Source organism: Rhipicephalus microplus, chromosome 8 (assembly GCF_043290135.1).
Source record: "Rhipicephalus microplus isolate Deutch F79 chromosome 8, USDA_Rmic, whole genome shotgun sequence".
Lineage (NCBI taxonomy): Eukaryota > Metazoa > Arthropoda > Arachnida > Ixodida > Ixodidae > Rhipicephalus > Rhipicephalus microplus.
Genome location: NC_134707.1, coordinates 89519797 through 89545326, shown reverse-complemented (window position 1 = coordinate 89545326; position 25530 = coordinate 89519797). Strand labels below are relative to the sequence as shown.

At 43.2% G+C, this 25530-nt stretch overlaps 1 protein-coding gene across 2 annotated transcripts; it reads left to right on the top strand.

Moving 5' to 3' along the window:
- Window positions 1-228: 228 nt before the first annotated feature.
- Window positions 229-24812, top strand: LOC142769231 (uncharacterized). Of its 2 annotated transcripts, XM_075872297.1 has the most exons (7): window positions 229-320; window positions 3230-3326; window positions 4312-4424; window positions 6368-6436; window positions 15231-15266; window positions 16816-16881; window positions 24615-24812. In XM_075872297.1, exons 2-7 carry the CDS (start codon window positions 3230-3232, stop codon window positions 24720-24722), a joined length of 489 nt encoding a protein of 162 aa, XP_075728412.1. In that variant the 5' UTR covers window positions 229-320; the 3' UTR covers window positions 24723-24812. The 2 variants fall into 2 exon arrangements, with proteins under 2 accessions (XP_075728412.1, XP_075728413.1); XM_075872298.1 differs by lacking the exon at window positions 15231-15266.
- The last annotated feature ends 718 nt before the right edge of the window (window positions 24813-25530 follow it).

Sequence of the window (25530 nt, the reverse complement as noted above, 5' to 3'; positions counted from 1 at the left end):
AATTAGTCGCTGCTGTCACTTCAAGCACGGACAGGACAGCTGTGCTGGTAACAGCGATCAATCACGGCGAAACGAGTCTGCAGCGTGTTTGCAGTGTCAACAACGCATGCTACACTTGATATGCGATTGAAAGGCACTGCTATTCTGTATAAAACAATAAAAATATATACACACGCTTAGTGGGTCGTAAAAAGACAAGGACCCTTCCGAGGACTCATTGCAAACTAGCGCAGAGAGCATGCGAACGCTTCGGTAGAGGTTGTAGCGAAAGGAGCAAAATCAGGCAAGCTCGTCTACCATCTCGTCGGTGATGAAACACGGTACGGTTTTTTTTTTCATTTTTTACACGTCACTATGGAAATCAGGTAAGCCGGTAAGACTCAAAACTGTATTTATTATAATTACTTGTCGTTTACATTACGTTTACTTGTTGGCATTGCATTTAGAGATAATTTGGTTAAAAAGAGCCAAGGAGCTCCCGCTTCTGAGGCACGAAATCATGAGTTAAGTATTTAGTCTTTGTACCAATACTACGGATTGAAAATAAGCCATTTTTGTTTTCATTTCTTTTCGTTTGAAGATCCTCGCATCAAAAAAGTATGCTTGCAGCATCCTATAAAATAGTTGCGAATACGTTCAAGCTTGACAAATGTCCAATTCAGAAGACGAATACATACTTGCAAATGGTCACTGTAATACTTTCGCGTAACCCTGTTCAACGCACAATTTATAGAAGAAAGGTGAGAACGGGATTATATAAGCACGTGATGAGAAATTTGCAAACAGGACCTTTTTGCTGGGGTCGAAATGCCGGCTAGTGCCCTTTTCTTGGGGCAGCCTTGATTTGATATAGGCAACTCCACTTGCCGAATTGACGGCTCCGCGACACACCTCCTGTTCACGTATTTTCCAACACCCTTCTCAAACAGCCGCCGACACAAGCATTTGAAAGTGCAATACAGGAAAGCGGTACAGTATGTTGCACACTTGAGGTTATAGAAGCTAACGTAAAAATGGGCAGACTTGACTGCATATGCACCGACTTGCAGGCTAGCGCATCACAATCTGCGTCGTGTTGAACTTGTCCTCGGGTAGCCGTGGTGTAGCTAATAAATATTTTCTTGCGGCAATGCTTACATCACAGCACCTTAAATGTACAATGCTGTGAATGTCTGAAAAGGTACAATTCATATATACTTTGAATTGCGTAAGTTGATAAGCTTATATACGTTATTATTTGTAACATTTTTGCACCATGAATGCAGATATATCACAATAGAATGCATAATACAAACTAATGTTAAAATACACGTTCATTGTAAGCATATAGGTTATATTTTCTTATTTTATAGGGAATTTTAGGCACGTTAGTGAACGTTTTCTCGTGAACATTGTTGCATTCCCGTTTTTTTTTTTTACTGCGTCGCATGAATCAGAGCTTGCAAGCACTGTTGGACAAGTTGGCGCATATTTATGTTTTCCCAAAATCGCAAGAACACAGTCAGGCAAAGCTACAGATGCAGCTTAACGCGCTACTTGCCACTAAGACTTTATTTGGAAGTGTAGAAAAATATGTACAAAAACACTACAAAAAAAACAAGATTAGCCAACCACACAGCATAATGAGCACATATATGATATAGCGTCAAGGCAGTTGACAACTCCACATTAAGTAACATCAAGGTAATCTTTACATCGAGGTTTGATAGGTCTGCCAAACACACACCTATATATAAGGAGCACTTCTTTACAGTTGTAGGCAGGTTCAACAATTTCTTAAATCCAATGATCTTGGTTCAAAAACAAAAAAATGCACATTTCCTACATCGCACAAAAACGCAGCGTAGGAAACACAATGGTTTCTAAATATGCGTTTGTATTTTGTTTTTAAAGAACACACCACCTAATACTTACGTTTTGATGGTAAGCCACTGATGTGCGTAGTATTTGCTTTTTTGAAGGACAAAGTCCCCAAGTGTGAAGGCAGCCACTAGAACAAGATGGCTGGGCGTTGAACATGCGCTTAAGCTTTAGGCGGGTGACTGAATTGTGTGATAGACTGACCGACAGAAATACAGATAGACAAAGCAATGTTTTTGCGCTGAAGTATCTTAAGAAAGACTATCATTCTTAGACCTCCAGCACTGGAAGTCAAGCCAATGACATCTCACTACTGAAACACGTGGCGCGATACGTCGTTGCCACAAAAGACACGCTTTCCAGCGTGCTAATGGCAAGCTACTTTTTAACGCCAATTGGATGTAACGGTACAACAATATTGTTGACCTCAGCTTGTTTTAGTCATCATTAGCCAGGTGAGGCGACAGGCTCGAAGTGCGCGCTTTAAAGACCGTCGCCCCATGCGAAGCAGGAGTCGGTTCATCTTCTGCTCTCACCTTAAGTTATATAGAAAGCACGAAAGTCACTGCGCTTATTTAGGCATGCTGGAAACCGGATGCTCAAAATTCTGGTTAACCTTCCTGCCTTTCTCTCATTTTATTCTTTCTCTCTGAGCAGCCGCTTTTCGAAATGAGCGCGCCGCATACAAAAAAAGAACTTGCAATGTTAACACTTGTTAGTTTGCAGTCCTCCTGTGTATACTCTTTTCGGGCGTTCTATCTTGTTGAACAGAGCGCTGCATGTGTGGAGCTGCTTGCCGTTATAGCCAAGACATTACAATTCGTTTCTATCGCATCATTCCTTCGCCCTTATGACGACGCAATCTACAACAAACGCTCAGCAGGACTTCTGTGAAAACACGTTTTACTTTCGTGCTATACCGATTCCTGAAGGGATGAAGTGAAATGCACTGATATTTTACGAGTCACTATAAGTAAAGAAACGGAGAACACAAAATGACAGCTACAAATCATTGAGGTCGTTCTTTGTAGTCTTATTGGAAGGGAACTAAGCCTGACAAATACGACGAATAATGTAAACTAGGTAAAAAGAGTGACTACGCGTCTTTAAAAACAAAACCTACGACCTCCGCACCTATAGACCACGTTTTTTATTTAGTGTCCTAGCCTGATCGGCACTCTTTGCCGCATCTCCTTGTCTTTTTTTTTTCATACAACACTGGAAATTCTTAGGCACTTGCACCCATGGGAACGCCGGTCAATGTAAAAAAAAAAATTGCCTGTTTGCACTAGCCAGCGCATCAACTGAGCAGTTGCTCCGAGTAAATTCTCTGATGTTCAAAATCGCTGATGATTGATTTCTCTAACAGATGAAGAAGCGACATTTGCAGATCGTGAGTTTCTTGGTGCTTTTCTTGGAATCATGGGAGCTGGACGCTGGCCGAACCTGCAAGACTCAGCTGCCCCGTAAGAACCGGTGGTATTTTTATGAGGGAAAATTCTAGATGCTTAAAACACCAAAAGAAGAACAAAAAAGCGCGGGACACGAACGTCGCTGGCAACTCACTTATTTGCAGGCGAAATTACAGGAAATACGTGCATCGCACCACACATACCCGACCGGCACCACCTCACGTAACCACTACACAGCAAAACATGATGTCATGGGAACGGCCTGTCTTGTCAAACAACGAAGAAGCAAACTGAAACTCCGACGTGCGCAAATCCGCCGATGTGTCACTTTATACACTATTCACCTTCGTTTTGTTTTGTTTATTCATCCAAAACGCTTTTGTTATTTCCAGGAACAGTGTATCTGATCTTTTAGGAAGAACATTTATGCTTGAAAACCTCGCCTCACGAGATCTGGAAGTGCTATGAGCAGAGAAACGTGCTGCCGAATAATTTCGAGCTAGCAGTTCCTGTTCATGTTCGCTGACTCTGAAGTTCAAACGTCTACCACTTTGGCCGATGTATACGCCAAGACAACTACATGAGACTGTAATGGCTGGAAGCAGCCCGGCAACAAGCAATTCCGAGTTATGACATCATTGTTGCGATAACTGTTCAATCTACTTCCCCTCAATGCATCATGATCAAGCGAGCTTCTGTTTATTAGCGATAGAAACGGCATTGAAAATCTGAACATTATCTGAAGCATAATGTCATGTGGGTTTCTGGGTAACTAAAGAAAGCCCTGCAAAGGAAGTCCCCGTCGCAAGCTTGGTAAAAGTGTAAACAAACGTCTGTGCCAACGCTCAAGTATTCCAACACAAGAAACTGACAACTTTCGTACACCAGTAACTCTTTGTGCACTTTTTCTGATTATTCTAATTTTCAATTTGTATGTAAATATTGCTATCTGAAGTGAGCCCTTGTAATATTCTGTATCTCACAATATAATGTCAGTTTCTAATAGCGTGAGCACTATGCCCTTGTTTGCCTATTACAGCCTTTGGACCTCGTTTACTACGAGCAAAGGCCCTTTTTGGAGAAACCATTCGCGCTTGCAAAAAAGAATTTGTGGCATATGCCAAGGAAATTCCACCTGAGAAGCTACGGCACGTAAGTACCGAAATCTGATATACTTCTTATTCTTGAATGATAAGACACAGTGCCTTTCAGGCATGTGTCAATCGACTGTCAAAGCACGTGTCCCGGTTTCAGCTTGTACCTAACGATCACTTGTTAATTGACGTTTTATTAACAGGCTGAGGAAAAGGTAGAAAATAATAGAGAAATAGTTTATTGTCCTAAATTATTTCCTATAGAGGATTACACCCATGAATTACACCAGTGGATTCACGAGGATGCAAAGACGAGAAAAAAAACGATTGTGAATCTGCAATGAGAAAATAACAGGCTGGGTACCTCAAGTTTATTTTGAATTTTGAAATATTTCATGAGGAAGTGCCAATCTATCCCCCGTTCTCTGTCGTATCAAACTTGAACATAACAAAATTTCATTAGAAAGTGTGGGGATAAGAAAATATCACGGAATTACACACCTGTTGATTATCGTTTATCAGTTGTATGCTTTCTGGTAATAACAGTTTGAAAGGTTTACCAGAATTTCTGAATGTGTTATATAGCTTACCCTACTTCACTCAACTTCCCAACTATCGGCCAAAAATTCCTGGATGCTTTTACAAATGCATTATTAAGCTAAATATCATTAGATACATTACGTTCCACTGTACTATAAGCATTTAGGCATAACTCTCAGCCTCCTCGACCACAATGTTTATCATACTAGATATGGCAGATCTAGAATATTTTCTACAATCTGCTGAAAAGTAAGTTCAGAAGAGATTGCAAAATATAGGATTCAAAGACACGTTATGTGTATTTCCCCCTTTTACATATATTAGCGATAATATTGCTTTTAGCGGTGTATAGTTCAGATGCCATTGTATGCAGTAAAATCTTGAGCTAGTACAAGGAAGACTGCCATCTTTTGTGCTGTTATGCTAACAAGCATATTAGAGACACGTTTTTTTCTTCTACGTTCTCGATTTTTCTTGTGTGCCTTATTTTTTTTAATAGTACAGCGCATGGAACCTTGCTATGCGTTTCGTACTTTGAAATTTTGTTTAAGTTTAAAGCACTGAGTGGGATACTCAACCTCGCAAAATTGAAACACTTTACCTTTTCTTGATTTTGGTTTATTTTACCCCTGCTCGACTTGGGTAGAAGACGGCTTCAATAATTTTGTCAACACATTGACACGAAATATGGCATGTCTACTTAAACTCATGAATGCTACCATCTATTTTTACGTTACGAATGGAAAGAAGATCTTGCTTAATGAATCACTGTACAACTTCGAATTCGCTTTCGAGTATATTGCAAAACGTAGGTTACCATTTATTTAGGCATGACTAATAATGTGCCAATCACTTGACGTATATCAAACTCCAATGCTACCATAAGTGCTCATAACCACCGTTTCATGAACGGTTCGTCTCATAACAAAAACTATACCAACTTTATGAAAAGTAAGCTTTAATCACTGAAATGTTTTGAAAACTCAATATTCTACTTCTTAGGTAATACTGCCAAGACACTTAATTTTATGTGGAAAGCGAGACATAACTGAAATATGTTGCATCGTTCACAATGTTATTACACGTCATTATTCCTCTTACGTGTTCTGCTTCCTAAACTAAATGTTCTCGGCTTCCTACATTAGTTTCTCAATTGCTACGTTTGTTATTTCGGGACAAACTTTAACCAAGTGTCTGAGCTTGCCATTCAATTGCTTCTGAAAACTGAATGCTCATTTGTCTTGGGGCAACAAATCTTTTTGTAGCTCCTATGAGTTTTCCTTCTTACTCACACTTGCGTCATGTGGTCGATGCACTCCACCAGATTGCCACTCATAGGAATTGCAGAATGCGCTTATTTAAAAGTATCCGGTGAGCCTCAACACCACACTTTGATGCCTAGTCTGTTTTAAGTTGCTCTGACACCAAGCGTAATAGCACGCTATTTATTCTTCATTACAGGTACTGGTCATGGTTTGCACACAATACCATAAGTGCAGGTCCTTGATAACAACTGAAGAGTTCAGAACGGTATTGATTTTTAGTTGTTATTACCCACAGACGTAGTCAACAAACGATAATGTAATTTACTTTTCGGACTGTTTTATTACGTATTATACATACCATGCGATCTGAGGTATAGAGTACCCTTCTACACAATAGAGGCATGATGGTCCTTGTGTTGTCACTTTGACACTGCTATTAGAAAACATTTAAATAATTTTGTTTTCTATTACAAAAAATTATGGGATAATTGGCAAAGTGTCTTACATTTTGTGTAGTTGCTCTCCGGTTCTCCTTTGAGCAAAACCTCTAACGATTACTTCGCTACCATCTCAGCCGGAAGGCTGCCGAAGTTAAAAACCAAACCTCAATCAATGGAGCTGAAAGAGTGAATGCCATATCAGGAACAATTCCACAAATCAAATTTTAGATTTGGAGCACTTCGAAAAGTGAGCCTGTAGTGTGCTGTCATGTGCTTTAGTAGGATTTCCTTATCACTTGGCATAACGCTCCAAGTGTATAGCATAGTACGTGACCGCGTTAAAAGAAGTCGTTTCGCAGAAAGCCCGGCGTTCGCGTCGGTGTCGTTAGTTGTGAGCAAAAAAGCAGTCACTTCATGTGTGAACGAAAAATCAAGAACGATGCAAATAAAATATGTAATAAAAATCCTGTGTCGGAGTAGGTACCGAACCAGAGCCATTTTGGTCCAAGGGGAGATCAAGTCCGGGTCGTTCGCGTGCCAAGCGGATGTTCTACCACACGGTCACGCGGCTGCTTGAGGATACAGTGGAAACAGCTTCCTCTGCTTTGAAATGCAGTGAAAGTAGATTTCATGCTTTACAAACACACGCATCCAGCATACATGATTCACAATGCAACATGAAGTATGGCTGCAGTAAATACCGCGTGGTACAAGCCGATTGCCGGGGCGCGTCAGAACATGCGATAGTGAATGGCTTCGTCGTTTGACGCCAGTTACCCACTACAAAAGGCCACACCCACTACTGCACCTGTTCCCATACAGTATAGGTGTTTAACCACATAGTGGGTGCATAGCAAGTTCGAAAGGCTTTCATGCACTAAGTACCCGCTACTGCACCTGTTCCCATACCGTATAGGTGTTTAACCACATAGTGGGTGCATAGCAAGTTCGAAAGGCTTTCATGCCCTAAGTATTTGCAGTGCGCACTAGTAGCAGGATATCACTATCGCGTCGAGCTTCTAAAAGTGAAGCTTTAGGTATACTTAATCTTTTGAGCTCACGCTCGCGCCAGGGAGAGACATTCTTTCTGTTCTTCGAGTGCTTTCATCATGATCACACATCATCCGCAGAAAGCAAAGCATTTGGTGTGCTTGCCATAACACAGGCAAGATCCCGTGTACTAATAGAAAGAAAAAAAAGTAAAAAAGGACACACGAGCGTAATATACAGAGAAAAGATAATCAGAAACAACGAGAAAGAAAAAAAAAGCAAATCCCACTTACTGTGGGAATCAATTATATGCGAAGCTCGAATGAGAAGGGCTGATATGTCACTTTAAAATCAACACAACGTTACCAGACAGACGCCAACTATGTCGTACATGACTTCCATGTCCCGATTATCACGTTTGCCCCTGGAGTTTGCGTTTTTCGTTCATTCACGTCACATAATATCAAATTGGGTATATGTGAAAAACGGCCGAGAGCGTGCTATGCAGCGTAGCATGTAGTGATCTTTTACATGACATTAATATTGTGATTATCATGTTTTGACGTGTCATTTGTCTTCGTCGTTAATTCACGTCAGGTAATATTAAATTTGGTATATGTGAAGCTATCAAAACAACCACACGCACACTATGAGCATAGTATGTAGTCATGTTTTAAATGACACGCATGTCATGATGAGCCTGATAGAACTTGTCATTTACCTTCGTCGTCAGTTCGCGTCAGGTAACACCATATTTGGTATATGTGAAGCTAGCGAAGCAGCCACGAGTGCACTATGAGCGTGGCGTGTAGACATGGCTTACATGTCATGCCTGTCGTTCCTTCCACGTTAGGGCCTGTCACTGATGTCCGTCATGCTGTCATGCCATGCCATACCAGTTTTCCAACATGTCATGTGAATGAAACCACCGCATGAGCAGCAAGAGCATGAAATGTGAATCAAGACACTCATGACATACATGTCAAGATTTACATGTTATGACTCATCATCTTTCGTCGTCATAAAGGCACGTTATGCCATATCAATTACGGTATAAATTTCGGTATAGCCGAAAATGGCTTGTGTTAGGGATGTTTTCGCATACGGCTGTATTCTTTGTTTTGGATAGCATGCTTTAAATTTAAAGCAAATACACACAGTAAATATAGATTCTATTATCGGAACGGCTAAGAGAGCTCAAAGTCATCAGCGGCTAGATAGACAAATTTTCTAAGATTTGCAGAAATAAGGTAATAAATGTTTTCCATTAAAAACAAAATAACGAACAAATAAATCAAAATAAGCGCACAAGGAAGGAAGATAAAAACGGTAAACGTAAACAGAAAGAAAGAGGTGAAGGAAATCATTTGTGGACTGTTCAGCTTCGCCTTGAAAGGGAGGTGAATTATCACCGCATGAATATAAAGATTTCGAACATCTAGAACACTGCTGGAATAAACAATGGTGTATATGTCGCCAGTTAAAATTCACTTGCACTGTATTAAGCTGTGCAGTTCCGCAACTGCGTTATTCTTTAAATAAAGCTGGACTCAAGGCGTCCCTGTTGTGCATCTTTTGCAATGAAATTGAAAAAAAAAATAGAATAGTAGAGAGTTTTAGTACTGCGTACGTGGCGGCGTTGCGTACGTTAGGACGCCACGTTCTGCGTAGTGCGCATGCGCAGACCGCAACGCGCACGTATCGCGTTACGTACGCAGCCGCTACGTACGCACGCATGAGATGCGTGCGTGCGTACGTATGAGCTGATCGCGCCGCTCTCGAACAAGTTCGCGACAGAGCGAGACTTTGTTTTGCAAAATGGCGGCATCGAAGGCAAGCACCGACAAGCTCTGAGGCTTAAAATATGGCCATAATCTGGCTATAACACTTGGATTGGCTCACATTAGCTGTCAACAACACGTGCTTCTATTTTGATCTACCAGATGGCGCAACACGCTTCACGCTCGTTACGTACGCGGGTACTACGGCGTACTAAAAGCCGATTAGTGGCAAACGACGCCACGTAACGCAAGGCGCTTGCGTGATGCGTACGTAGCACCATTCCGCAGTACTAAAACTCTCTAGTAACTGCGAAGCAGCCCTTTGACTGGCCTGTGTAACGCTGTCTCTCCATACGAACGCTGAGTGTGCCACAGGCGTTGTCGTAGTGCCAAGTAGGTCACGCCGCCACTGCTTGTTGACGTCTTGCTACCCTCGCAGTACGCGCTGCCACCACTCTCTCCCTCGCCTGCCGATCGCTCGCAGTGGCTTTCGCAGCTGCTGCCTCCTCCATTCACCCGCAACAAGAGGCGCGACCACCACTCGCTACACCGTCGACTCGTCGGTTCATGCGCAATAAACCTGACGAATGCCTAACGTACGCGTTGAAACATGTCGGTACGAGTCACCTGCGAGACATTCGCCAGTTATTGCTTCAAACGAATCTTCCAGCGCTCAACGCAGCGCCCGCGTTAGCGCCGTTTAAACCATGACGCCATCCGTGCGCAACGCTGCTGCTTCGCATCCCATCTGAGTTCGCTAGGAAAAATTAGTGCAAATTTTTTTATTTTATTCTGTCGACGCTATTCTCATCACAGAAAAATATTTTTGGAAGAGAAATGTAAGATGTTAGGACTAATAATGAATGTTAAAGTAATTTTATTGCTTCGTGGCTCTTCATTCAGTTTCACTAGGATGTATGTTTTATTGTGTTTGACTGCATCAAAGCAATATAACAATTACGGTGTTATTCTATCCTTACTCTTTCAGATTCTTTTTTTTATAATTGGTACTTATTTCTATCAGGAAACTGAGAAGGTCTGTTCGTTCGCTCAGCAAGGATTCTTATTCATACGCCGTTTAATCTCTGAACTTATTTTTACTAGTTTTAGTTTCATTAAACTAAAATCCTGCCACCCGTTTCATGGCCCATCCCCTGTTGAGCGTGAGTGTCATCTATATGAGGTCATAATCATCACCATCAGTTTAACGCGATTGTGATGTCCTGTATCTGATTCGTACTTCAACGACTTACTGCATGCGTTTTATTGTATGAAGGTGTTCGCGGTGTTTTAATCGTGGAAAACTAGAGTGCAATCTATAAAGCCGAAAGTGGCTTGTGTTAGGGGTGCTTTCGCATACGGCTGTATTCTGTGTCATGGACAGCATGCTTTAAGCTCAGGGCAATTACAAACGGTAAATATTTTGCGGGTCCCGCACCGTGATACCACCTGCTGCAATAAACGTTAATGCCTGCTTCTCAATTTTAATTTCGCCTGAACATACTTTTTTGTTGGATTGGAATGCTTAGGGCATGGCTGTTATTGTAGTATGAATACACATAGGTGAATCACTGCTAAGCGCGTGAGCGAAAGGATGATTCTCGCCGTGAAGAAAAGAAAATTACCTGTGTATAAATATGTTTCTCTGCAAAGGACGTCGAAAAACGGTTATACTTCTGTCTGGAGGCGCTGCGTGAGGTGTGATGCGATCTGGCTATAACTTCAAGAAACGAAGTTTTTTTTTAAACGAATAGCCACTGGTAGGGGGCATGACTGAGTCGCTTTAGTTAGAGTTACTGTATATGCTACCTTTAGGTAGCAGAGTTGCACCAAGTTACGCCATCTTGGGTTCAAATGTCTTGCGGGAAAGCCACTCACCACCCGCGCAGGAGCAGCGGTCGCGCTGAAGGCGTTGCTTTATTTTTTGCTTTCTTTTTTTTCCATTTTTTATGAAAGTACGAGACACACTCAGTCGCTCTGGTCACGCCTTGAAGCCTTGATTTTATTTTTACCATTTTGGGAAGTAAAAATGAAAGAACCTGCGTTAGCTCATTTAACCAGTGGTACATAATTATATTTTTAGTAGGCCACACATTAGCTTTGACTTCTTTTGCACTGTGTTTCCTATTCACTTATATAAAACTATTTTTCAGTCTTGATCACCATTGAGCCAGGGATGGAATATTTTTCATCGGGTTGGGCTCATTCGTTACCTGTGTGACTTAACCAGCTAAAGCTTTGTAGTCTTCAACTGAATAAAGCTTGCTAGTGATCGTGAGTGGCCGTACGACGCCCGCGTTAAGCGCCCATCTTGTATTACGCTCGTATTACCATCGCGACTAAGGACAATTCATGGTAATTGTCGTTCAACAACCCTGTCATGTCCAACATTCTTTTCGCCTGAGGTTTCAAAGCTGCATTCTATTCAGGCTCTAGCAGCAACACCTTGCCGATTCAAATAGTTCTAGTTTAAATTCTCCCTTTATTTTCAGCGTTTTAACCGCGACACTAATTTGGACGTATGCAGCAGACACACGCTGCCCTACTCTGCATGTATAACGTATTCGCTACTGCATCTGTGCTTATTACAAATAGAGCAAGGTTTGCAGTGCGGTAGACAGATTAAATAAAAAAACCGAGCGCATGGGCGTCAGCAGAGAACTGGAAAGCCCCCCTCAAGCCACAACAGCACTTGCCTTCACACAAGCTAGACCAGTGCTCTCGCTCTCCCTAAGCCGCAATGCAACAATGATTTGCACCCCCAAGTAAAAATCCTGCCGACGACAATGGCCAAGCGCTTATTCCTTCCAACGGAACACTTATCTTTCTAGAGCAACACCCGCTGCACCGGCATCTAATCGCATGGGTTCTACGTAGTACAATTCAACACAGAATGCATTTGCTACCGCATTTCTCGTGACCAACAGGTAGCATGGCTACATTATCGAATAAGCGCGGCGAAAATGACAACAGGCGTTGTCAACCCCGCTTGATCTGTCCGGAGTCTGCGTAGCGTTGGCTTCTCCGCAGTTCAATTGAACCACCTATGACCACGTGATGCCGCTCTGCGAATAAGGGCGCTGAACTCCTGTAGGCGGAGCGAGTGGCGCCCGGAAAACAGTGGCGCAACTCTGCTACCTAAAGGTAGCATATAGAGTAACTCTAGCTTTCATTAAAGTCCGCGCATTTTTTTTTTTAGTGAAGCGTATACGAAACACCCACTCTTTCGTTCATAGCGTCGCATTGTCAGCACAGCGCAAGGAACACTGTGGTTTTTATAACTACGTCTCTATTTTTTTTCTAAACAAAGAAACACACTGCCTAATATTTTGTATTGATGTTGAGGCACAAACATGCGCAAAATTCGATTTTCGATTGACAATGTTCACAAGTATGACCGCAGCTGCCAGATTAAGATGCGTTGGCTTCGAGCAAAGCCTTAAGCTGCAGCTGGATGGCTGAATCGTTGCACAGACACCAACAAACAGACTAAAATATTGCGTTGAAGTTTTCGAAAAAGACTAAAGAAGCTAGAAGCGACCATTGAGCGAAACAACGCAAATAAAGAAATTAAGAAAACAAAATTAGAAATAGTAGGCAAGGCGCGTACACGCCTAGCTTGTCTTGCACCCGTCTTTTTTTTTTTCCTGCTCCAGAAAAGCTTTTACAATCTGCTCCCTTGTTAAGAAAACTATGAGGGCTAGTTAAAATGAAGCTCATGGTTGTCAAATTAAATAAATGTCCACCTATGTACGTTGTAATCGCAGAATTCAACAACATCTTCCTTTGTGAATCGTAGGTGGTATAAAGCAGTAGTTACATTTAGGTTCATTGAAAGTAGCATAACCATGCAGTGTTCGAAAAAACATAGCCCTTTGTATCTAACATCATATTGTAATATATGAGGCTGCCCTGCTGTGTTTGTAGATGCGGATGTATTTTCTAGGCAGAGGACGAAATTTGTATTGTGATCGAAAGTTTTCATTGATGGAACGGGAGGCGCGTGTGCGAGTAGCCATGTGTCGATTTAATTAAGGGACAAAAAGTATTGCATATTAACTTGGCACACGTAATGCTAAATAACCTGCTTGCTTCTCAGGGGCAAAGCTCCTTAAGGCGTGGGATGTGCGTCCCCTGTATGTAGTCACCTCTCGTTTAGTTCTTGGAGTGTTCACTAGATGGCGGTACTTGTAGTTAAAAATGAAAGATGCGAGATGTCATAAAATAGGAATGATGTCACATATGGCGCGTGTCAATGGTGGAAGGCAATCATTCGATTTAGTGCGGCGACGTACGCTAGTGGGAGCGTTGTAATAAAATCGAGTGGGCAAAATGTACGGAGGATTTATTGTTTACCAGGTTCACCTCTGGAGCTTCGCCCACTCATCATCATTCACTTCATGGATATGGCGGCACTTTTTTTTATGGATGCGCACGTGTTGGCGTAAAATAACCTGTTTTACTTGCTTCCCTGTGGCGTGCCTGCTATTTTGTCTTTGTTTCCTGTTTTTTTTTCCTCGAAGTAAATCATCAAGTTGTGAGACCGATACAACACTGGTCTTGTGCACTGTTTTTTAAGTCTTCGTCTTCAGCGCTTCAACAATCAATGCGCTATGCTACAGATCGCACGAAAGTCCCATCACTCACTGTAGCCACTGCGATCGTGAAAGATAGTATGTGCTAGCTATAAGAGCCAAATTTTGGTGTATATTCCTCCTCACAAGTTTCATTCAGCACTGTGGAGGCTAGGGCGCTCTTAGCCAGTGGGTAAGTCCGAAATCCTTTATGATGCAATTATCCGCACCATGCGGTTTACTCAGCGTCCCTGTGCTGTCGGTGCGCACGCACTAGACATGTGAAGTGGGCAGACGGCAGCGCAAGAAAAATACACAATGTGGCTGGAATCTTTATTTGTTGCTTTCCGCGCTGGGAGGGTAAAGTCATATCGATGCTGGTGGTCGAGTCTGCACGGGGGCTGCAATGCTGATTTGTGAGCTCATCACTGGTGGTTACTGAACAAGTAGAGGAATTTCACTATCAATGCGACTGAGAATGAACACGTCAGATATTGAATATGAGCTAAACAAGCACTAACGTTAGAACGCTGTGGAATGTGACGTGATTCAATCTGTAACTACGTTTATCTGCACAAGCATGTGGTTTCCTTACACGCTGTAGCTTTTGCAGTGCTCAACAGTAGTCGTGAGACGGCATATAGTTGTGGTAAAAGCTGAGTTGTTTCCCACTGGCTCTGCGTATGCACATGCTTTTTTTTCTTTGCTCACGCGTCTTTTTGGTTTTGTTTTGAGAATTGCGCTACAAGTATCCAGCTGCGATAGTTTTCAATAAACGCTCTTCCTTTGTGGGGTCTTTTCGAGTGTCCTGTGTGCATAAGTAGCTACTGCTAATTTTGAGCGAATTGCCGTTCGTCGCGCATAATTTCAAGTGGCTACCATTTCATTCAAAGATTCACCTTTGCGGCTAAGCTATGGCTTTTCATTTTCCATGAAAATTGATTCTATTCAGAAAACCGCAGCGCAATAAAACTGTTTAAAATAACAAAGAACATCTATGGTCTCTTATTAAGACAGCTATAACTCTTCTATCTTCTGAGTGAGATATCAAATGTTCTCCCTACATTGGGACGTCCGGTTCGCATTTGTTATAGAATTGATGAAAACTATGAAATATAAAAGGAGTGTTGGGAAATGAAAATCGAACGATTGTATTGGGGCAAAATGATGCCTTCTGCTGTTTTGTTTATCAGACTTTTAAAAAATAAATGTAAGATTCTTCACTAGCAGAAACTCCAGGTGTTACAAATATGCTGGTCGCCTATTATTTTCAGTCACACGAGTGTCTTATACAAACAGTCCGCAATGAGGTAAGTGCAGCACGTCTCCATAATTTCCTACTAAAAAAGAAAAGCTCAGGGCCACTACTGCATTCGCTAGAAATGACTCAAAGACGAAATCAATTTAGAAGAACGTTCGCCAAAGCAGGACGCAATGTTGCGGGAATATGCACACTAAACGTGTGCAGGGGAGGCGTAGTACATTGAATACTTTTGCAATTTATAAAAAACATTATGTGAAACAGAACAAAGGATGTGTGAACGTGTGCATACGTCAGCATTGTTTCTTAGCAAATGACAAATAAAGCTGGCCCCTGCCAACCCATCGTTATAACTGCAAGTAGGAATATTAATATGTGGGGTTTAACGTCCCAAAACCACCATATGATTATGAGAGACGCAGTAGTGGAGGGCTCCAGAAATTTTGACCACATGGGGTTCTTTAACGTGGACCCAAATTTGAGCACACGGGCCTACAACATTTCCGCCGCCATCGGAAATGCAGCCGCCTCAGCCGGAATTCGATCCCACGACCTGCGGGTCAGCAGCCGAGTACCTTAGCCACTAGACCACCGCTGCGGGGCTACTGCAAGTCGGAAACAATGCGGAAAGATGTGAAAACATAAAGCCGCTATCACGATCACATAGAAATGTGTATTTGCGAAGCATATACCACATGAGAAGAACAGAATTGACTGCGCCAGTAAATGGTCGTTTTTTTCTTTTTCTTTCATAGAACCGCAGAAGTTGATCGAAGAGTGTTGTTAAGATGACTTGTTATGGTTTTTTCAAGACTTTTCACAGTAATGCCTTTCCTAAACGTGCATGCATGGTGATGACTCATGTGGAACGTACTTGTGCGTAGACAGTGTGATATAAAAGTTGCAATCAGCCGGTTTGGGGGGGGGGGGGGTGCGTGTGTAGTCAAACGTACGTGTTATTTAACACAGTTCTTACCATTCTGCGACAAAACCAATCGCCTGGGGCATGTTTACTTGCGTTGTCAACGTCATAGTTTGATAAGTGATGTAAATACCTGTTCAATTGTAGGTAATTCTGTAGTTCATGAGCAACAATGACTTGTATTCTGCCTGTTTTATGGGTTTAGCAGCTTTCAACCATCAGTTCACTATGCAATGCGCACAAAGTTATGCCTGGTCTATTTCTGCAGTACAGGTACCTAATAGTACATTTCTAAAACTGATTAATTGCCCGACATCAATAAGTTTATTGTCTTTTTCATACGCAGCTTCTGGCACAGGCGTGGATCTGTGGTCAAATGCATTACTGGCGCGCAAACGTATGGTTTCTTATTCAGCTCAACATGAAATTTGTGTTCGAAATTAGTACGTCAATTATGCTTTTATACCGGACTCTCTTTTTTTCTCATGAAGCTATTCAGCTTTTGCCTTTAACAGAACACGCCTTTAGAATTGTTTGCTGTTATTGGCTATGATTATATAACTATATGTTTTATTTCGGGCGCACACATAAAAAGAGCTAGTCGAGAGACCAAAAGAAGTACACATGTGACAGTGTGAAATTTTTCCGCCTAATATTTATGATTTTGTGCACACAGAGCTCGTCGCATTACATGCATCTGAACTTCACAAAAGAATACGTGAACGCGGCAAACAATACATTAGTGAGTATTTTATTTTACAATAAAAAATTGAATCAATTGCAAAAGTTCCACTATTTGTATATGTGATACTCACAGATTCAAAGTGGTTCAAGTGTAAGATAGAATGAACAAGCCCAAAGAAAGACCCCAGCTCAGGAATCGGAAAAAAAACTTCGTACAAGGCAGAGTGGTCAGCTTCATGGCCCAGAAACGATATTGAGCTTCTGTCGATACTGTAGTCAGGAAAATACCCTGACATTTCATGCAGAAGCAAGTCAAGTAGGAGCGCGGTGCGTGCGTTAAGCGTTCTGCAAGCACGTGCCTCACACTACTATAATGTCTAAAAGTTGGATAATTTCCCATTGGTAAAGCTTTGAACAGCAAAGCAGTTTAAGAAGGGTGCAATTGGTACGGGTTATCAGAAAAAAAAATGGCTAGGTGCATAGGCGGCCTATCAGAAAGCCATCGTCATATCGTAAAAAGATATGTGCCACAGAAATTGCGTAAATATCACTATTACCCACTGCTCCACTAAAAATCAATAATGAAACAATTTGCTCTGTCAACTGGAACTGAAGTGAAAGCAGCCAGGCGTATACCACAAGTACGCACTACGATAGAACAATAGGTAACGGCAAAGACAGTGACATCTGTCAGAAGACCACCAAGCAATAAAAGAACTGCGCCAAGGCTGACGAGCCCGTAGATTTGTGTCAGATTGGAGAGCCTGGCATCAACGTGAGTTTCTGTCTCTGGAGTTCGGCCATCCTTAGAGCGTCTGTGATAGTCTGTGGTTGAACTGGAACCTCTGTACTGTCTTTGATTGAACGGGAACCGCTGAAGAGGAACGTAGAAACAAACAATCTCTATCCAATGCCTAGCGAAGACCTAGAGAACACCTAGAAATAGCCTGTGTCGCCTATAACTAAAGCTTAGAAACAACCTTTAAGCAACCACAGTTGTATTTTAAATCAGCCAGATTCACAGTTTAAAGCCTTGCATGACTTGCACGACCTCTTACAGGACCTCGCCTTTAGCCTTCGGGCACTTCACCAATCATGCTTTACTGGGCGCAACGCACCGCTCTTCCACCATCAATATTTTCATCACTCTCAAATGTTATACTCGTTGTCCTAATTCGCATTGCGGTGTTTTCAGTCAGTGCTGTGTCCTCGAAACACGTTCCCCAATATTTGCACACTGAGACTCCATCGTTTTATGGCAGCCGTGCACTCCGGCGAGTAGCTGAGGTAGAGTTCACGGCTTCGATTGTGGCTACTGCGGATGTATTAAGACACAGGTGGCATAAAAAGTGTTTGGGCAATATAAGAAATATTGGAGAAAAATATTAATGCTGGAATGCATCATCTGTGCCAGGCCAGTTCCCATTTTTTCGGTATTCTTCTCAGTCTGACAGTCCCTATCACTCTCCTGGACTTCGCACTCCATCCGAAACGACCTGGAGGCTCCCGTTCATACGGAGAAACTCGTGAAGCGGACTTCAAAGCACGCTGCACCGTACCCACCACGACACGAAATATCCCCGCCAGATGCACTCGATGCCGCATCTATGGCAGCGATGGTAAGTACTAGTCCTGCAGCCTCTGTGGAGGGAACTATACACCATGACTCCTTAAACAAGTGACGGCACGGTGAGCAGGACAGCTCCGATCCTTCGGAGGAAAATGGAGAGGATATGGACCAAGCGTCCTTCACGGTTGTGTCCTACAAAAAAAACAAGAGGTACTGGTACTCCTGTCGTCTTCCGACCTACTGTGGAAGGTGAAAGCTTATGGAAGGTAAACTCTAGCATTGTGGCATCAGCGGTTGTAACGTCGGCCCGAGAGAAGGTTCTGAACCATCGCCTCAATAAGGATGGAAGCGTGGTGGTTACAGTGTCAATTCTACCCGCGGCGAACCATTTGCTCACTGTGACTGAAATGGCTGGCATAGCTGTAGAAGCCCGAGTTCCGTACTCATACGCGGCGAACTATAGGGAAATACAAGATGTCCCTCTAAGCTACTCAAATGAAGAACTACAAGACTATCTACGAGATCAAGGAGTCGTTTCAGCGAAGAGGCTCACCACCGTCACACCCGAAGAAGGAGGAAAAGTGAAAGAGTTACGTCATCGATCTGTCATTTTAGACTTTAGCAAGGATTCACCGCTACCTAAAAGAGTCACGCTTGGCTTCTGTAGTTACCCGGTTGCCGAATACATTAGGGCAGATGCACAGTGTTACAAGAGGCAAAGGCATGGTCACATATCGAGACACTGCACAGGCCCGGTGCGCTGAAAAGTGTGTGCTGGGCCTCACTCGCACAAAGAATTCACGTCAAGAGCACAAACTAAATGTGCAAACAGCGGTGGCCCACACCCGGCCTCATATGGAGGATGCATAAAAAAGAAGGCGGCTACACTCGCACGCACGTTGAAGCAAGCACAAGGGAAACCACCAAAGCGGAATGAACCACCACCTAACCCTGATGTGGTATTCACGAGTATAAAAGACGCCTCTCAAGAACAACCACCACAATGCCATATGACGTCTGCCAACACGTACGCAGATGTTGCTAAAAAGAAACGTGGGAAATCCATGGGCTTGTCGTCTTCATCAAAATCATCGCAACGTACCTCACAAGACCCACCAAGCCAACACTACCACCACCAGTCTCAGTCGCCACAACATGACAAGGAGATCTGCGAGAGACAGCAACACGGAAACACCAATCAAGATGTAACACACATACTGATTCGTAAGTTGTTTGCAGCCCTCAAAGCCCTTGTCCGTGAAAATCCCCCACCAACAAGTCTTCCAGAGGTAGAAGCAATCCTTGCAATGGAGCTCCTGGTGTCGACGTCCTACGCACCACAGGGGCGCATTTCTTCACAGTAGAGTTCATGGCTACCCCAACTACATCACCACCTGAACCGACAATACATGAAATATTTAGCAAATGCACCATATTCCAGTGGAACGCTTGCGGGCTTCGCTCAAAGCTTTTGGGTTTCCGACAGCTGGTGCGAGCGTACCAATTCCCTTTCATCATCATCTCTGAATCACGAGTCGGACCACATTTCAGAATGAACGGGTATTACTTTCATCCCTCAAAACAGCTTCGTCAAATCATCTGATTACTGATAGGCATTCGGAGAGATATTCTGGCCTCCAAGATCGACATCCCACCCCCAACGAGAACGAATATACGTGCGCCATCACAACAATCGGTAAACAAGAATACAGACTTATTGGAGTATACCTGGAACGAGGCAAGCCTGTCGATGCTTCAAGACTTGAAAACTTGATTTCAAGAACACCTTCTCCACACATCATTTGTGGAGACTTCAATGCCCACAATGAAATTTGGGGCAGCTCACATACTTGTGCGCGAGGAGCCAAGCTCGCAGAACTACTCTCAAAACATTTCATTGAGACTCTGAATGACGGCAGTATCACATATCTTTGAGGCTTTTCGACTATCAGTAGCATCGACGTCACCTTCGCAACAGACTCAGTTGCCCGTGGCATTCACTGGTGCACCAACTTGGAAACACGGGGGAGTGATCATTACCCAATCATGATATCAGCTGTTGGTGCGAAGATGTCATTAAAGAAATTAATTGCATATCTACTGATGGGGATGCATTCACAGACACCGCTCGCAAATTAATTACTGCCGCCACCGAGGACGAATATTTACTCACTACGATGGGTCACTGCCTAAAGCATTCACACGTCTTTCAGCTAAGAATGACACACTTCTGTCAAACGATAAGGAGTTTGAATAACTGTGTGCTCTTGCCCCGCCGCGGTGGTCTAGTGGCTAAGGTACTCGGTTGCTGACCCGCAGGGCGCGGGTTCTAATCCCGGCGGCTGCATTTCTGATGGAGGCGGAAATGCTGTAGGCCCCTGTGCTCAGATTTGGGGCACGTTAAAGAACCCCAGTGGGTCTAAATCTCCGGAGCCCTCCACTATGGCGTCTCTCATAATCATATAGTGGTTTTCGGACGTTAAACCCCACATATCAATCAATCAATTAACTGTGTGCTCTTCGCAGACGAGATGATAGTATTGCGCACAAAGTTTCTTGAATACCTTCGAGCCTGCCGACGGACACAACGTCATATCCGGCGATACCTGGATAAACGTAGCTGGCACCGATGGTGCGACTTTTGCTCCACACTGGACGTTCACCAACCGGTAGCCAAAATATGGCGGGTCCTCAGAGGCTTGCGAACACCACTCCAACAGCTTCACCCTTTCACCGCACTTTTCCTTCACGAACGAAAACCCCTGAAAGAGCTGTAAGGATCCTGCACACTGTTCTCATAAACTTCAATACCCTGGAGCTCTTCCGCAAACAACAAGTCTGACTTCTCACGAGAGACAGTGCCAGCAGTGGATTTGCCAATCACAATTGAAGAACTGAACACCGCAATCAGCTAATCAAACAGGCACACATCACCCAGTCACGACGAAATAAGCTATGAAGCCATCGCAAAGCTACCCCACACCTCCCGACTACGACTCTTAGAATATTACAATTCTTCAGGCTGTCTGGCGAGGTTCCAGCAGAATAAAAACTCGCTAAAATATAGCCCATTTTGAAACCTTCAAAGCAGCAAACAAGCTACGCCTCTTTTCAACCCGTTGCCCTGCTGAGTTGCGTTGACAAGCTTATGGAGCGGATGGTTCATAAACAAATGGATTGGTTTTTATAAAGCCACGATAAATTTCTTCAAGAAATGGCCGGATTCCGTCAAGGCAGATCAGCTATCAATATTGTCATCACCCTCGTCTCTTCACTTGAAGAGGACCTTTTTGCTGGATGCATTCCACTATCTTTCTCGATATCAAAGAAGCTTTTGACTTCGTCTTTCACCATGCCATTCTTGCAGCCATGATCAGTCTTGGCCTTGGAACAAGACTGTAAAAATGAATTGAGAGCTATTTAAAAGAACGGAAGGTATATATGTGCACTCCAAATGGTCCCACACAGTTCTATGCAGTAGAAGAATGCGTACCTCAGAGCGCAGTGCTCAGTCCACTCCTTGTCAACATCACCCTGATACATATAACGAAGATATTGCCACGAAGAGTGCACATCACAATTTACGCCGACGATATCTGAATCTGGAGTGCTTCAAGTTCGCATTTTGTTACTAAACAACGCCTTCAAATGTATTTACAGAACCTTTCCGCGTATTTGGCTCCCCGGGGTATGCACTTTTTTCCAGAAAAGAGCACAGCCATGGCATTCACGAGAAAGAAAATGACCAAGTTTCCGCTCCTCCTCGATGACCGGCCACTGACCTATGTATGGTCTCAGCCATTTCTTGAAATAGTCATCGACAGAAGTCTTTCCTGATCTCTTCAGGTGAAGAAACTTTGACCGATAATAGCTGCAACATCACAACTCTTCAAGTTCATGGCGGGAACGCGATGGGCATGAGAGTGCATGCCTATAGGCGGCATGAAACAATTGCCTACGAATCTGTCTAGGCCTTCCGAAGAGCTCATCAGGCTCGGGAACTGTAGCGGAAGCAGGATGTCTTTCACTAGATGTCATCTGCACTCAAGAAATATTGTGCACTCATTGCCGCCATGTCATACATGGGAAGAAGCATTTTCTGTACCGCATACATCTCACCCACAGCAATTCAGCATTCGGTCAAGCTGTGCAAATGCAACAACTTACTGTTGTCAGACAGCCGAAGACATGGATGCCTCCAAGATTTCCTCCGTGGACGCTTTCCCCGCTTGATATTAAACAGTGTGTCCCAGGAATCAATGAAGCGAAAAAACGTATTGCACAGACCACACTGCTGCAGACAACTCTATTCTGACGCCTCAACTGACGCCTCAACTACTCAGAATATCTCGTCATATGGCCTCTATGTTCTCTGTGCAGGACAAAGTCTATCCTATCGGCTACAACGCAGGACATCATCAACGACAGCAGAACTTCATGGAATAAAAGAAGCAGTCCTCTACATCCTGCGTCAAACGCCGAACCGATGGTTGATCTTCACCGACTCTAAGGGAGCTCTACATATATTATTCACCCTCATAAAGAACATTTTTCACCCGATTTCATTTGATATAGCATACTTACACCACTTGGCTATTATCGCGGGTCGCGCTATCACATTTTACAGGATACCGGCTCATTGCGGTATACTGGCCAATGAAAAAGCAGATGAAGCGGCCCGCAAAGGACTTCAAAAGCAAAATTGCAGGCGAACCTATTTCACTAAATCAGATGCTGCCCAGCTGGTTAAAAGGCTTGCTTCCTAAGAAAAAAAGAGGCTATGGAACCTCCTGACACATCATTATGATTTCCTCCACTTTATCAACCCACATCTAAGGACTAGACTCCAATTCCAAATCTTACGACACCTGGAAACTCTCTACCACCGTCTACGGCTGAACAGTGCTTATGGAAACAATTTACGGTATCGCTTCGGTCAAGTAGACAGTCAATATTTGAATAACTGTGGCTTCATAGAAACTGTAAAACAGATCATGTTTGAGTGCCGAGCGTATGCCGATGAGCGTGCGCTCTATGAGCCCTGCCTGCATCTGTTAAACCAAAGACATTTATCAGCTGATTGTGTCCTGGGCCCTTTCCCCAGCTTCGCGCAACAGAGGCAGGTGATGAAACTTTTATTCGCGTATTTATACAATATCGGTCAGCTATACAATTTGTAGAGGCGCCTTGAAAACTGAAGTCATGCTGGCAGCACACATTCCTGCCCAAGAGACAGAAAAATGTCTATATTTACTTTCTTTCTTTCCATTTGAATTCTTAATATTTTTTCTCTCTCTTTTTTGTCTTTCAGTTCCCAATACCCTTCCCCACGCAGAGTAACAAGTCAGCGACACACACACGCCGGCTAAATTATCTGCTTTTCAATAAAAAGCTCTCTTTTTTGTATTAAGACTACCCGTGCGTTTAAGCAGGTCGCAAGGTGTAGACTTGAGGCGGCTGCAAACGGGCAATATCATCATCTCTTACAATCTGTGCTACCTTTGGACCACCCTGCACCCATCGCCTGGCTGCCCGTGGTGCGAGCACGACTGGGCTGATGTGGTGCATGTGCTTTGAGAATGCGCAAGAAGCGAATATGTTCCAGAATGAAGACCGATTTCCTCTCAAGGATCCCCTCAAGCGAGTCTTCTTGCTTAGCATTAGCAGGCCGCCTCAGCGAGACCACCGTAGGCCACGTATATGCCGCCAAGCGGGCCAAGACAATCGCTTTGAACCATGGATGATGTTTCTCGAATGCCTGTGTCATTGCAGCCTAGCCTTGGGCAAAGCAATGACCGTTGCGAAAAGAATTTATTCAGCTCTGCTCAAATGAAAAGAACACCCACGTTGTTTGATTTAGTTGAACTTTACAAAGCGTCAGATTGCAAAAAAATGAACCTGGAGTCACCTAAAACAGCGTAGCCTATATTCATTAGTGTGACTTTTTCGTAGTAACCTCAGTACCAATTTTGTCTTGATACGAATACGAAAATGGGCACTTCGTACTTTCTTTAGTTTGTTGAGATATTCACAAAGGAATGTTTTATTTGGGGTAGTAGAAAATGATTATGTTGACATCTTAAAGAATACAGCTTCTTTCTCTTCATTGAGAGCACCGTAAACACATTGCAGTTTGCCAATTTATGATACGACCTTTCTATAATTTTGAAGTAGGCAACGTTTTGGCTGTATCTCTACTAAATAAATTTAATTATTTTCAGACTTGTGTGCTGAATCATATCAGCAATTCTACACTGAACGTTCAAGCTGTCGATGATGCCACTGCATTTGCCCTCAAAGCTGTGGTCAACTTTGGGTGGACCAAATAATATTGAGAATGCCTAATATCAAGTTCTTTTGCTGATATTCATTGTTTCATTGGCCAACAATGTTGATAATAAAGAGTAAGTTGCCCTTGATTTCATTTTATATGCCATTAGCTCAAAAAATGCGTTGATAAAAAATTGCTAGTGCGGATTGCGTGCTTATTTCGTTTGCTTCGTTTTTAGGAGCTTGTTTCGCAAGCTTCTTACGCTCGCACCTTGTCCGGTGCCAGTGGTGGCGTGTGCACTTGGATGAATTCAGAATTGCTCAATAGATGGCGCACCGTTGTTCAAAGCACCACAAACCACTTTCGGCACGTGTGCTTTCGTTATTCGCCGATAACTCACGCAGGGAACACTCTTCGTTATCACTCGGCCGCATGAACACCTCAAAAATAAAAGCAGTAGTGCGACGGGCTGGCTCGCCCTTTGTGTGTTGGTAGGGTGTAAAACACGAAAAAAAAGCATTTAAACGCATGAAGTTCGTGTCTGCTTCGTCTGTGCATGCTATGAGTGTGCAGCAGTGAAGCCGTGGCCCTGAAAAGGCCTAAAACACGTCCAAAGCTACTATGAGGCTACTTAGGGGAATCGCTAATCATATGAGCGGCGTGGAAGAAGTAGTTCTATGTAAGCTGGTACAGGTGTTCTTGCTCATTATCGTGAGGTAAAAAAACACGTTCAAAGCTACTACGAGGCTATATAGGGGAATCGCTAATTATATGAGTGGCGTGGAAGAAATAGTTTTTAGTAAGCTGGTACAGGTGCTCTTGCTCATTATCGTGAGGTAAACAAGTTATCTTGTTTCAGTTTTATG

What these genes read in the sequence shown, in the direction of transcription:
- LOC142769231 (XM_075872297.1), top strand. Translation starts at nt 3,230, where the DNA reads ATGAAGAAGCGACATTTGCAGATCGTGAGTTTCTTGGTGCTTTTCTTG. An exon ending in CTGCAAGACTCAGCTGCCCC is followed by an intron (nt 3,327 to 4,311) that starts GTAAGAACCGGT and finishes TGCCTATTACAG; the next exon opens with CCTTTGGACCTCGTTTACTA. An exon ending in CACCTGAGAAGCTACGGCAC is followed by an intron (nt 4,425 to 6,367) that starts GTAAGTACCGAA and finishes TCTTCATTACAG; the next exon opens with GTACTGGTCATGGTTTGCAC.